The sequence below is a fragment of the Haliotis rufescens genome, unplaced genomic scaffold (assembly GCF_023055435.1).
Source record: "Haliotis rufescens isolate VD_foot unplaced genomic scaffold, xgHalRufe1.0.p SCAF_2, whole genome shotgun sequence".
Taxonomy (NCBI): domain Eukaryota; kingdom Metazoa; phylum Mollusca; class Gastropoda; order Lepetellida; family Haliotidae; genus Haliotis; species Haliotis rufescens.
In genome coordinates this window covers 47,218,102-47,231,442 of record NW_025963890.1, presented here as the reverse complement: position 1 = coordinate 47,231,442, position 13,341 = coordinate 47,218,102, and the positions used below count along the sequence as shown (strand labels likewise).

Below are 13,341 nucleotides of genomic sequence, written 5' to 3'. Positions count from 1 at the left end.
CCGCTTGGGTGATTCTGAACCAACTGGGACAAAAGTAACTGGTGCAAGCTGTACAAATGTTGTCAATATTTACTGTCAGGGCACTGAAAGACTCATGGTATTTGAGCAACAGCTCAGCAAGAAGTAACAGAAGAGTTGTTCTGAGACTCTCGAGTAAATGACGAAATTACATATATTTATATTAAACAGTGTGTTAGTCCATGGTACATAGGTAGAAACTAATAGTTTTGGTCAACAAGTCTGTATAATGATAACATATAGCAAACCCTAAAAAAGGGCAAATTTCTAACTATTGGTCAGTTTGGCATGGACAATAGAACTATTGCTAATTTCTAACGCTGTAGGGGGCACGGGTGGCCCAGTCGTCTAAGGCGCCGCGATTCGCTGTGCAGAGTTGCGTCCTTTGGGCACGCCAGAAACCTATGATTGTGGGTTCGAATCCCAGTCCGCCCCAATTATGTTTCTAGGTTTGTCAGCACCATACCTGTGCTCGTGGGTTTCACCGAAGTGGTAAACATCTGAGACCTGCATCACTTCAGGCTTTCCTCCCACATTAAGCTGACACGCCGTGATATAACTGGAATACTGTTAAAAGCGGCGTAAGACCAAACTCACTCACTCACTCACTCTAACGCTGTAGTATATGAACACTCACACAATCTGTTGAAGTCTTTGTAATAATAACTCACGTTTTATTCAATTTAAGACTACAGTTCTGTTAATATATCCTGTTGGATGACCTGCTAATGTGACTGTTAAACTTCTAGCGCCTCACAGGCAGCTTGGGTTGTAAAAATTGCTTCAGTTTACATCAGCAATTATCAAGTGTGGCATTTAAAGTTGAAAAGAAATGTATAAAATTTAGAAAGTGTTTTTATGGAACTTAAGGATAATGTATATTGTTTCAAATGGAAACAACCTTGACTGAATGAGTAGAGTTGTGAGCAGATAAGTAGTGTTCTAGAGACTGCACTAGCTAATGCACTAGCTTCTGGGTCATCACCTCTGCTCTGTTTTTACCTCATGTTGGACAGAGGTCATTAAGCTCAATGGACAAGAGGGTCACTGACTTTGAGATAAGACATTATAAATCAGGACATACCTTATCAACAAATATTCTGTACGCGATTATCCTTGACACCTCAAGTCCAAGAGTGAGTATGATTGTGTTGGTATTTCAGCAGACCTGCTCAGAGGTCGATATTCTGCCCCAGAGTCTGTGTCAAGTCACTAAAAATTGCAAAATTGGAATTACAAATTTCCCAAGTCATGTTTATATAGTAATATATGGCATTGTAGAGGTGACTTGTTTTTTACTGACCAATTTGAGCAAAATAACGATTTTCTAGCCAAATTGCCTGCCAAAGGCACTTAGTTTGAAGAACATAACTGTATATTCAGGACTGTCTGCCAATGTGGATGCGGTCGTCCACTGGTCGTCCACTGGTTCCTCTGTGCCAGGCTTGATGGCATGGATGAGGTCTCACAGTGTCATCCCCTGGTTCCTCTGTGCCAGGCTTGATGGCATGGATGAGGTCTCACAGTGTCGTCCACTGGTTCCTCTGTGCCATGCTTGATGGCATGGATGAGGTCTCAAAGTGTCATCCACTGCTTCCTCTGGGCCAGGCTTGATGGCATGGATGAGGTCTCACAGTGTCATCCACTGGTTCCTCTGTTCCAGGCTTGATGGCATGGATGAGGTCTCATAGTGTCATCCACTGGTTCCTCTGTTCCAGGCTTGATGGCATGGATGAGGTCTCACAGTGTCATCCACTGGTTCCTCTGTTCCAGGCTTGATGGCATGGATGAGGTCTCGCAGTGTCATCCACTGGTTCCTCTGTTCCAGGCTTGATAGCATGGATGAGATCTCACAGTGTCATCCACTGGTTCCTCTGTTCCAGGCTTGATGGCATGGATGAGGTCTCACAGTGTCATCCACTGATTCCTCTGTGCCAGGCTTGATGGCATGGATGGGGTCTCACAGTGTCACCCACTGATTCCTCTGTGCCAGGCTTGATGGCATGGATGAGGTCTCAAAGTGTTGTCCACTTGTTCCTCTGGGCCAGACTTGATGGCATGGTTGGGGTCTCACAGTGTTATCCACTGGTTCCTCTGTGCCAGGCTTGATGGCATGGATGGGGTCTCACAGTGTCATCCACTGGTTACTCTGTGCCTTGCTTGATGGCATGGATGAGGTCTCAAAGTATTGTCCACTGGTTCCTCTGTGCCAGACTTGATGGCATGGATGAGGTCTCACAGTGTCATCCACTGATTCCTCTGTGCCAGGCTTGATGGCATGGATGGGGTCGGACAGTGTCATCCACTGGTTCCTCTGTGCCAGGCTTGATGGCATGGATGGGGTCGGACAGTGTCATCCACTGGTTCCTCTTTGCCTTGCTTGATGGCATGGATGAGGTCTCACAGTGTCATCCCTTGGTTCCTCTGTGCCAGACTTGATGGCATGGATGAGGTCTCACAGTGTCGTCCACTGGTTCCCCTGTGCCAGACTTGATGGCATGGATGAGGTCTCACAGTGTCATCCACTGGTTCCTCTGTTCCAGGCTTGATAGCATGGATGAGATCTCACAGTGTCATCCACTGGTTCCTCTGTTCCAGGCTTGATAGCATGGATGAGATCTCACAGTGTCATCCACTGGTTCCTCTGTTCCAGGCTTGATAGCATGGATGAGGTCTCACAGTGTCATCCACTGATTCCTCTGTGCCAGGCTTGATGGCATGGATGGGGTCTCACAGTGTCGTCCACTGGTTCCCCTGTGCCAGACTTGATGGCATGGATGAGGTCTCACAGTGTCATCCACTGGTTCCTCTGTGCCAGGCTTGATGGCATGGATGGGGTCTCACAGTATCATCCACTGGTTTCTCTGTTCCAGGCTTGATGGCATGGATGGGGTCTCACAGTGTCATCCACTGGTTCCTCTGTGCCAGGCTTGATGGCATGGATGAGGTCTCATGGTGTCGTCCACTGGTTCCTCTGTGCCAGACTTGATGGCATGGATGAGGTCTCACAGTGTCATCCACTGGTTCCTCTGTGCCAGGCTTGATGGCATGGATGAGGTCTCACAGTGTCATCCACTGGTTCCTCTGTTCCAGGCTTAATTTCACCCAGCAGGTCATTCTGGGAGAGATGCAGTATGGGAAATCTACTGAAACTGGGCTTTGTCTTTAAACTTGTATTTGGGACAGTGACAGAGTGCTTTTTGGCCAGGATTCTACAACAGTATTGTCCCACAGTAGGCTCACTAGCCAACAATGATTTCGAAAATTAATAGAGGTTGACTTATCTATTTAAAACCTAATGATAACTGTACGAATATGAGTAATTATTTTGAACGTCTCGATGCTTTAACAGTGCTTCCAGCTGGCTACAGTCTAGATGGATTGTATTACTGGCACAGTTTCCACTCAAGTAGCTATTTCTGGATAGGTCTGATATAATACTAGCTGCTTGGAACCCTGTTTCACTCACTCATTAGTCAAAACATAGATGTCAGTGTTTTCTTTAACCTTGTCAACAATGTATCTTTCACAATGAAATTTCTCATGGAGTGGAAAGTCAGCAGACAAGGGCAATGAAAACATGAATCAGGTATTTCCCCCACATCAAAACTATCTAGTGATTGCATGGTTTGGTTATAAGGAATGTTCCAGGAACAAAACTATCCTACGTTTACTGGGTAGGTTTTCCATTATCACACTGGATGGCAGGGTTTTGTGAGAATGTTTTTGTTTACCCATAAGACGAGGACAGGAAAGCATGAGCAAGTATGGTACTTTAATTGCACCTGTTCAAATAAGGTATATTGTATTTCCACGTGGGCATTCCATAAGCAAACTTAACAAAATATTCATGGGCTGAGCAACACAATAGGTGTCGACATTTCTTACTTATGTGTTGGTAGCCTTGCAAAGGCCTTTAAATCGAGGTTAAAGAACGATCGTGGCATCTGAAAAGTGGTCTCTTGCACCTTGTTATATTTTGTTTTTGTTATAAGCGGGTATTCATTCGTTGTTTTCTCCGAGAACTGTGGTCCAGGTATTGGCAGTGACTGATGGTTGGACTGCTGCTGAATGTCTGCAGAAAACAGTCGTGGAGTTTATTGTTTGTCGTAGGCAAATACGTTGACAGTAATGGTTATTTAAATTCATTGATTTATCTTGTACCAGGTCATTACCCAGTCATGATTACTTTGCTTTACCGATAGCGGGGCCTTATTGATCTGTGTAATGGTGATTAAGATATTGTAAAGCAATTTAAGGTTTTCAATTATTTAAACATGAGTTTGAAGCATTTCAGCTCATATGCTATGTCAAGAGATCCAGCTTTACAGAAGCTTTGTTCAAGAGTGAAATTGTGTTATTTATTTAAATCTTTTCACGTTCAAAGCAAGCCGCTATGAATCATTTGATTTATGTGAACAGGAATTATGTCACAATTGGTCTTTTGTTTCTTAATCACATGGATCAAAGATTCCACTGTGTATAGGTCAAGGTGTTTCAATCAAACACTCATTGCAATTTGTTACAGTTTGATATCTCCTAAGAAACTGCATTGTTCAGATATGTTACAGAGCTGCAAGTGTGAAATGAAATGTACCATGGCAACATTATTGATAATTCTTTCTTGATCATTACTTGACCATGCTTCAAAAATCAATGCGCGATTTATTTTGACACAGAGCCCTATATTGAATATTCCTGTTCAAGAGCTATTATTCTGCCATGTGTGAATTTATTACTGTAAGATAGCGTGATAGATGAAATGACATTAGGAAGGATGATGCCACAAAAGTGTCCTTTTGAAGTCAGAGTCGCTTGTTTTATAAATAGAGACTTGTTTGTGTTGTTTGCTTGTGTTATTGTTCAAAACACTCCCTGAAGATGCAGCCACAGTGATGCAAGTTTGCTTTTGACATGAATAGTTTCATGGTTTTTTAAGGGGTTGTTGTGTTGTGTTTTTGTGCTATTGTCACGTTTGTTCATACATTCCCTGAAGAGCTTATTGAAACCAAACTGGGATAGTCTCTGTCTACAGATTGTCTGTGCTATCACAAGATTTTTGTTTTGTTTACGCCAAAGTCAGCAATATTCCAATCCAAATTTGTTGCAATAGAAATAGAAAACTAGGATCGCATTCTTTGTTGCCTCTTATGACAAGCAATAGAATACTGGTAATTTCATCTTCCCGAGGCAAGGGAGTTAACTATAAAAGTCCCGTTTCCACCCTTGCAGTTCTAGGCTGGAATGTCTTGGCTCAATCGTAGCGCCACCACCTGATGTTGATTTTGTTACGCGATTTCGATTGGACTATGCATAGACCTGCTAGTCCAGACAAAATATAACTCCTTAATTCCAGCCTAGTTCGGCAAGGGCGGAAACTGAACTTTTACAGTCAGATAACTCCCTTGCCTTGGGAAGATGTGGGAACTATACACAGATCAGTCTGAGGGTTGTATCAAGACATTCTCTTTTAAAACTTAATAATTCACCATTACTTATGAGGCCTAGAACAATTACTTTAATGTTATGATTTGAGGACTTCTGACAAACTGTTTTCCCTTTTTCAGTTCGAGGGCTGTAACAAAGCATTCTCTCGCCTCGAGAACTTGAAGATACATCTGAGATCGCACACAGGGGAACGTCCATACCTCTGCCAACACTCCGGCTGTACGAAGGCCTTCAGCAACTCCTCCGACCGCGCCAAACATCAGCGTACACATCTTGACACGGTAGGTGCTGGCAGGAGCCTTTTCCTGCATAAATGTTAAAGTATTGGATTTATGATCGTCTAAGTGCTACGATCACTTTGTGGAATGAGCACCAGGCATGTATCTAGACCTGCTTTATTAACAAAATTTGGCAGGAAATGTCAGGCAAAATTTTCAAATTGGAATGAAAAAGTTCCCAATTCCTGTTATTGTAGTGATAATTAATGTTATGACTTCATAATGGCGACTTCACTGGAACCAATAAAAGGGAAGAGGCCTTAGTGGTTGACATAGCCTTGCTCCAAGGCTGTACTTAAAGAAAAGTCCATGGATGTGTAGTAATTCTGTCCTCATTTGCAAGTCTAGATATGTGGACAGTTCTCCTAAGGACTCCAGTCTCTCATAGGGACAACTTGTTTACATATTCTAGAAAATATGATTTAAACTAATAATTATAGCCCTGTTTGTGAAGTAAATCAGGGATATATAGTGTTCCGTCTGTCCGTCCTTCCGTCCGAGCTTTTGTATGAGCTTTTGTACGGCCCATTACTTTTTAACCATTCACCCTAGCTTCACCAAACTTGCTACACACATTTACCACAATGAGTACCTATGCCTTTTGCTAGTTTGAAGATTCTGAACTTTTTAATTTTTGCCGTTTCCATGGAAACATTAAGAAACTTAAAGTTTTAGGGTGGGTGTTTTGTACGGCCTATATCTTTTTAACTATGCACCCTAGCTTCACCAAACTGTCTACACACATTAACCACAATGAGTACTTGTGCCTTTTGCTAGTTTGAAGATTCTGAATTTTTGAATTTTTGCCGTTTCCATGTACCCATTAAGAAACATCAAGAATGTATGTTGTGCTAAGCATTGATTATTCCACACTAGATTAAAATATATTTGCAAAAACATGTGTTCATTTCAAACATAATGCATCCTCATGGGTTACAAAGGAAAGGGCAGTTCCTCTGACTTAAAGCAACAGGTATATTTCATTAATTAACAAACTATTTACTATTTGTTGTTGACCAGCGGGGATAACAGGGGTATGTGAGCTTTGCTCACTTCTTTCTTGTTATTACCTCAGAGACTTGTACAAGTCTATGGTTGACACTACTGCTGTGTTGTTGATAGAAAGCTTTGCTCACTTCTTTCTTGTTAGGGGCGGTCGGGTAGCCTAGTGGTTAAAGCGTTCGCTCGTCACGCCGAAGACCCGGGTTCGATTCCCGACATGGGTACAATGTGTGAAGCCCATTTCTGGTGTCCCCCGCCGTGATATTGCTGGAATATTGCTAAAAGCGGCGTAAAACCATATTCACTCACTCACTCACTCTTTCTTGTTATTACCTTAGAGACTTGTACAAGTCTATGGTTGACACTACTGCTGTGTTGTTGATAGAAAGCTTTGCTCACATCTTTCTTGTTATTACCTTAGAGACTTGTACAAGTCTATGGTTGACACTACTGCTGTGTTGTTGATAGAAAGCTTTGCTCACTTCTTTCTTGTTATTACCTTAGAGACTTGTACAAGTCTATGGTTGACACTACTGCTGTGTTGTTGATAGAAAACTTTGCTCACTTCTTTCTTGTTATTACCTCAGAGACTTGTACAAGTCTATGGTTGACACTACTGCTGTGTTGTTGATAGAAAGCTTTGCTCACTTCTTTCTTGTTATTACCTTAGAGACTTGTACAAGTCTATGGTTGACACTACTGCTGTGTTGTTGATAAAAAGCTTTGCTCACTTCTTTCTTGTTATTACCTTAGAGACTTGTACAAGTCTATGGTTGACACTACTGCTGTGTTGTTGATAGAAAGCTTTGCTCACTTTTTCTTGTTATTACCTTAGAGATTTGTACAAGTCTATGGTTGACACTACTGCTGTGTTGTTGATAGAAAGCTTTGCTCAGGTTGGTGTAGTGAGTGAGTATGGTTTTACGGCGCTTTTAGCAATATTCCAGCAATATCACGGCAGGGGACAATGGAAAATGGGATTCACATATTGTACTCACGTGGTGAATCGAACCCTGGTCTTTGATGTGACAAGCCAACGCTTTAGCCACGAGGCTACCCTACCGCCCCTTATGTTGGATGTAAGCCAATAGTAAGATTGTATATAAACGACAAGAGCCAATCAAACAGCATGTTTTACCTGTCAGATACTGCAACAAAGCTCCCGACTGCGATACTCTTTTCTCTGTGCTATTATATGAGAATATAATGAAGGTCCAGCACTTTGTGTGGGAGCTTGCTTTATTTTTTAAAAATTCAATTTTAAACAAAATAACAATTTGTTCAGAGTTTGTGTGGCAAGGGACCTTGATTTTGAACACTTGATTTATCCACCTGGGCCCACTTGCACAAAACGATCTTAGCGCTAAGACTATTGCAAGCCTATGTAAAAGTATGGGAGTTAAGATCATCTTAGCGCTAAGATTGCTTTGTGCAAGTGGGCCCTGGTTCCTAGTACCCCTTGTGCTTCTCAATAGAGCTGGCTGTGACATGCACAAGATGGGTACAGTGATGGCCGAATACAAAAAGTGGAGTCGCCAGCAAAACTTACTTTATGCAATGAAGGGATTTATCTTGAATTTCAAACTAAGTGCCTGTGTCAAAGACAAACACATTATTTTGTCCAAAGTTGGGAATGTTATTTTATTTTCTCAAATTCAGAGGTATTTAAAGATTGAATCTAAAGCTGTTTTCTCTTTTTAGGCCTTGTTAACATGAAAGACAAGTCATGCTTGCCAAGCCTTGTCATTAGTTCTGATAACATTTTTTTATTTTTTTTTATGACATTTGATGTAGACAAAAACTCACCGAAGTGGTAAACGTCTGAGACCTGCATCACTTCGGGCTTTCCTCCCACATTAAACTGACACGCCTTGATATAACTGGAATACTGTTAAAAGGGGCGTTAAACCCAACTCACTCACTCACTCAATTTCAGAGCAAATGATGACAGCCAGTCCTGCAACTTGTGCTTTGAGAATGCCCTTCTGTGGTGCGGCAATATAATGCAGTATAAATGGCCTTATTTCTAGCAACTCTAAGAGAACATGGGCCTCTGAGAACACCTAGAAGCATCCCTGGTTGTTGTTCATAGTATCAACCACCAGTTTGCCTGGTCCAGACTAATCACCTCCCTGGCCTCTGTGTTAAGCTGACTCACATAAATGTCCAGCTGTGAATGTGTATAATCAATAATGACACAATAAATCCCCCATAATGTACCATGATTTGACTGAACAGAGCAAATATTGTGTGCTGAAACAAGTATATGTTTGATTACAACTCTAAATTGGATTGCCATCCAGATGATTTGAATGTGTATCAAGGGCATTCTACTCAACTTTTGCTAAGGAATAACATAGTCATCTTCAGTCAAAGGTGTGGTCCTTATCAAATGTTGAGTAGTATGTTATATCCCTCTATTGTACAGTATTGAGGAGGGGGTGGTGGGGTAGCCTAGTGGTTAAAGCATTCACTCGTCACACCAAAGACTTGGGTCCGATTCTCCACATGGGTGTAGGGCGGTCGGGTAGCCTACTGGTTAAAGCGTTCGCTCGTCATGCTGAAGACCTGGGTTCGATTCCCGACATGGGTACAATGTTTGAAGCCCATTTCTGGTGTCACCCGCCGTGATATTGCTGGAATATTGCTAAAAGCGGCGTAAAATCAAACTCGCTCACTCCACATGGGTGTGGTGTTCCTCGCCGTCATATTGCTGGATATTGCTAAAAGCGGCGTAAAACAATACTCGCTCAGTATTGAGGCGGGTCGTTGGTGTTAGCGTGTTCAGTTCTGTTCAGCTCCTGACATGCAGAACATTGAGAGAGGGGAAGAGGCATGACAGACACCGTCATATATAACACAGGATTGGTGTTAATGCAACGGCGCTGATCTCACGGTGATAACACAGTGATTGCAGTCTTCAGAATATGTGTCTCTTTGATGAAGACTACAAAGTCGGGGAGCAATTGCTATGTATACACTTCAAGAGTGCCGGGTAGAACATGTTCTGTAATCACAGCTTGTGCCACTTTATTGTGTACGTGTCCTCAAGGGTCAGAGGTTAAACAGAGATGCTATGCTTCAGTGAGTTGGCTTTGAATTGGATCTGTCACAAAATAAGTTCCCATCACATGTGATAGCTAGGCTTAAACATGTTCGTGTTTTCAACTTAAACTCAGACAGGTTTTGATGTGAGAACAGAGCTATAAATCTCTCAGACACTTATGCTATGACGCAAACTGCCATGTGTTTTCAGTAAGGGTTTCCGAACTACAAAGTCTTTGAACGTGTAGTTTCTTGTGTATGTTTTTTGGGGTCTGAAATAGTTATTCATACATGTCTAATAGATTTGTTCAACAGAGTATGTAGCCGAGGGATTGTAAACACATAAATCAGTGTTTTCAGTAGGAGTCGGCTTACAGATTCAGTTCAGGGAACAAGGTCGTGTTGGTGGGTAATTGATGACTACAATTCAATGCTACCTCCAGATACACAAGTAGATAGTTATATACTCTGGCCATTGGTTATTCCAAGCACCTGTTTGCTGTGTAACTGAAATAGGCTTCATTGCAAAAACAACTTTTGTAAATGACATTGTATGTATATTTACAGAATTATGTACATATTGGAACATATTATGCTAGAACTTATAGCTGTTTACTTTGTATTGCAAGTAGTGTTCAGGGGCATTTAGCTGTGTGATATATGCATACACTGTTTGAAGGGCAAGAAGCCCTGAAACTGTTTATGTATAGTAAAGAAGTTATCCTTAGTTCTCCTTGTCTAATTCAAATGCAGTTTTAAAAAAACTATTAGAATATGAATCATTTTTTATTTTGAAATCTATGTTCGGAACAGTATTTGTTTTTGCTTGTATACACTGTTCCCAATCTGACTGCTGGGTTTGACACCACTTTAAAAAGTATACAGGTAGATGTTTCAGTTTTATAAAGGTGTTGACAAGTGCCAGAGGGATATCTCACACATATTGTAATAAGCTGAGGCTAAAAGCAGTAGTCTTCATTCTTAGATAACAGTAATGAAGGCAAACCAGCAGGATATTTTAAGTCACAAAAAGAAAATGAAAATTCCTAACTATTTAGTTTTTCACAGAAAGGCCAGGCCACATTAATTACTTGTTTTATGGACATTTCTTTTTTAAATGTCTAGATGCAGGAGTGGAATAAGCAGGGAATTTGTTGTGTTTCTCTTCAGCCACATGAACTGTTTCTGTCTGAGAGAGAGAAATGTGGGGTTCCTCACAAAGGTGTTGACATCCTTCATTTCTCTCTCTTACATGAATCACTTCTAAATGCCATTGAAAGATTTGTTTCTATCTGAACATTCTCAAGAGCACTGCACGGCAGAATCTACAGAGTTATGACAAAACAATTGTCCTCGGCAAGGTTGAAGAAAATATGGCCACGAAAACTATCTAATATTACGAAAACAACCTGAACATTGTTCAATAGTCTAATAGTCTTCGCCATTATGAGTATTCCAGCGACGGGGTGAAGAAAAACTCAACTTGATTGGTTGTTGGTAGAGAATAAGCCAATGGATGATCACCTAAAAAATATAACCATATGAAAATAGAGCCTTCCCTACATTAATATTCAAAAAATGATTTCTTTTTGCAGATGTTCAATTAATTGATTTATTGCATGCAATAATTTGTTTTTGTCAGAAACCATACGCCTGTCAGTACCCAGCCTGCAACAAGCGGTACACGGACCCCAGCTCGCTCCGCAAACATGTCAAGAATCACAGTCAAAAGGACCAGCAACAGCAGCAGAAGAAGAAGGTACATCTCATTTCCTTGGTCAATGTTCTCACCTAGGCTAATAAAGAAAATAGTCTTGGTTCTCAGGCACTGCCCGCATCATCATAAAGTCTGCCGCATGTTTTGTTTTTAATTTCCATTTTTAAAAAGATATAAAAAACCTAATACCGTATTCAACGTAATAAGCACCCCGCTTTAATAAGTGCCCATGGTGATATTTGCTGATATATTGGCTAGTGAACAATCCCAATTAGCACCCCTTCCGATTGATCAATTTTCACAAGACTTATTTATTCGCATAAATTACACACTCGAGTGTTAAATGCACCTTTAATTATGGGCAAATAAATTCTGGAAAAATATATCTGTCATACATAAACATTTCAGGCTGTCAGCATAAACCACGAAATTTATCTTTCAACACTGTTTTTTGTTTTTTTTCACCAAAATAATATTCTAATAAGAGCCCCATATTTCTAATTTTGAGAGCGCCCTGGGCGCTTATTACGTCGAAATATGGTACTTAAAAACAATGGGATCCAACATAGCATGCAATTTCTTCCCTTTACATGCGCACTGCTTTACTGCGCATCTCGTGTTATGGTAATGGTAATGTTTATGTAGAGAGGCCCTTTCCCAGGTGCACAGCTGTTTATTTGGTAACATACTAGTTTGAACAAGCACAAAAAGAAAAAAAACACGCCCACCCACACTATATTTTCAAAGTCATTGCCTGAGAACCAATTCTTTTATTTTTTTAAGCCTTACCAGTATTCTTTGTCATTGAGGGATTTTCTCAGGCATTCTTTGTCATTGAAAGTTTTTAGATAGCCCACAGACACACATAATACTCAGAAAGTGCACAGAGAGACTATCAGATGTCTCATGAGGTGAACTGACTGATCTCAAGGTCGTGACCCTTTCAGTTGACTATGTTAGTCATAGAATCCACAAAAACTTTAAAAACACTGCAATTACCTAGACCAGGTCAGCTCAAGAACTGAAATCTATTTTTCTCCTCCAGAAGCAAGTTGAATAGGACAAATGTACACAACAAATGTCCACAATTGCCTAACTGGACTATCGATAACTAGATGGCATCCATTTTAAAGGGGGAGGTTACTCTAATTTCAAAATTAATGGGTATTTTCATATTATTCAGTGGTAGGTTAGAGACATCTTGTTAAATATGCTAAAAATTCAGAAAGACCATTGAGTTTAGTTCGAACAAAGAAATGTTAATCTTTGTGTCATTATCCTACTGTTGAGTTATAAGCTGAAGTAGACTAAGGAATGAAAAAGTATACATCAACTTCAACTTCATAAATATACTTTTATAGCAATGTTTCTTTAGTTTTGCTTAGCAATGGTATAAGCATCTATCCTGAAATGTTGCTATTATAGTATATTAATGAAGTTGTGTACAAAAACTGAGTCTACTTTGTCATTCATCAACTTCTAAGAAATTGCACGAAACAATTTAAAGAATGAAAATACAAAAATATAAAAAAGAAAATACATCCCTGTGGGATCCCACACACAAGTAATGCCAGTGAGATGGAATCCCAACTGGCAAATACCATATCCTACTAGGATGAAGTAATGCCGTCAGGATTTTGACATCCCACTGGAATCCCAGTTACATTTTCACGAGGGATTGACCCAATAGACGTCCTCTGTTCGAACATGACAGCTATAGGAGTCTGTTCTCACCTTCTTTCTGACCAATATGTTCTGCTCTGTCATGCAGTCAGCATGCGTTCAGTGTTCTTTTATCCAGGTGTATATGGTACTTCTATTTAGATGCTTGTA

At 40.6% G+C, this 13,341-nt stretch overlaps 1 protein-coding gene across 3 annotated transcripts in view; it reads left to right on the top strand.

Moving 5' to 3' along the window:
- Positions 1-13,341, top strand: part of LOC124142211 (zinc finger protein GLIS3-like) — a 112,693-nt gene that overhangs the window by 75,042 nt on the left and 24,310 nt on the right. For all 3 annotated transcript variants that reach the window (XM_046510540.2, XM_046510541.2, XM_046510543.2), the window contains exons 4-5: positions 5,586-5,747; positions 11,434-11,550. In XM_046510540.2, coding sequence (XP_046366496.1) covers positions 5,586-5,747; positions 11,434-11,550 — 279 coding nt within the window. The remainder of the gene's footprint in view (positions 1-5,585; positions 5,748-11,433; positions 11,551-13,341) is intronic.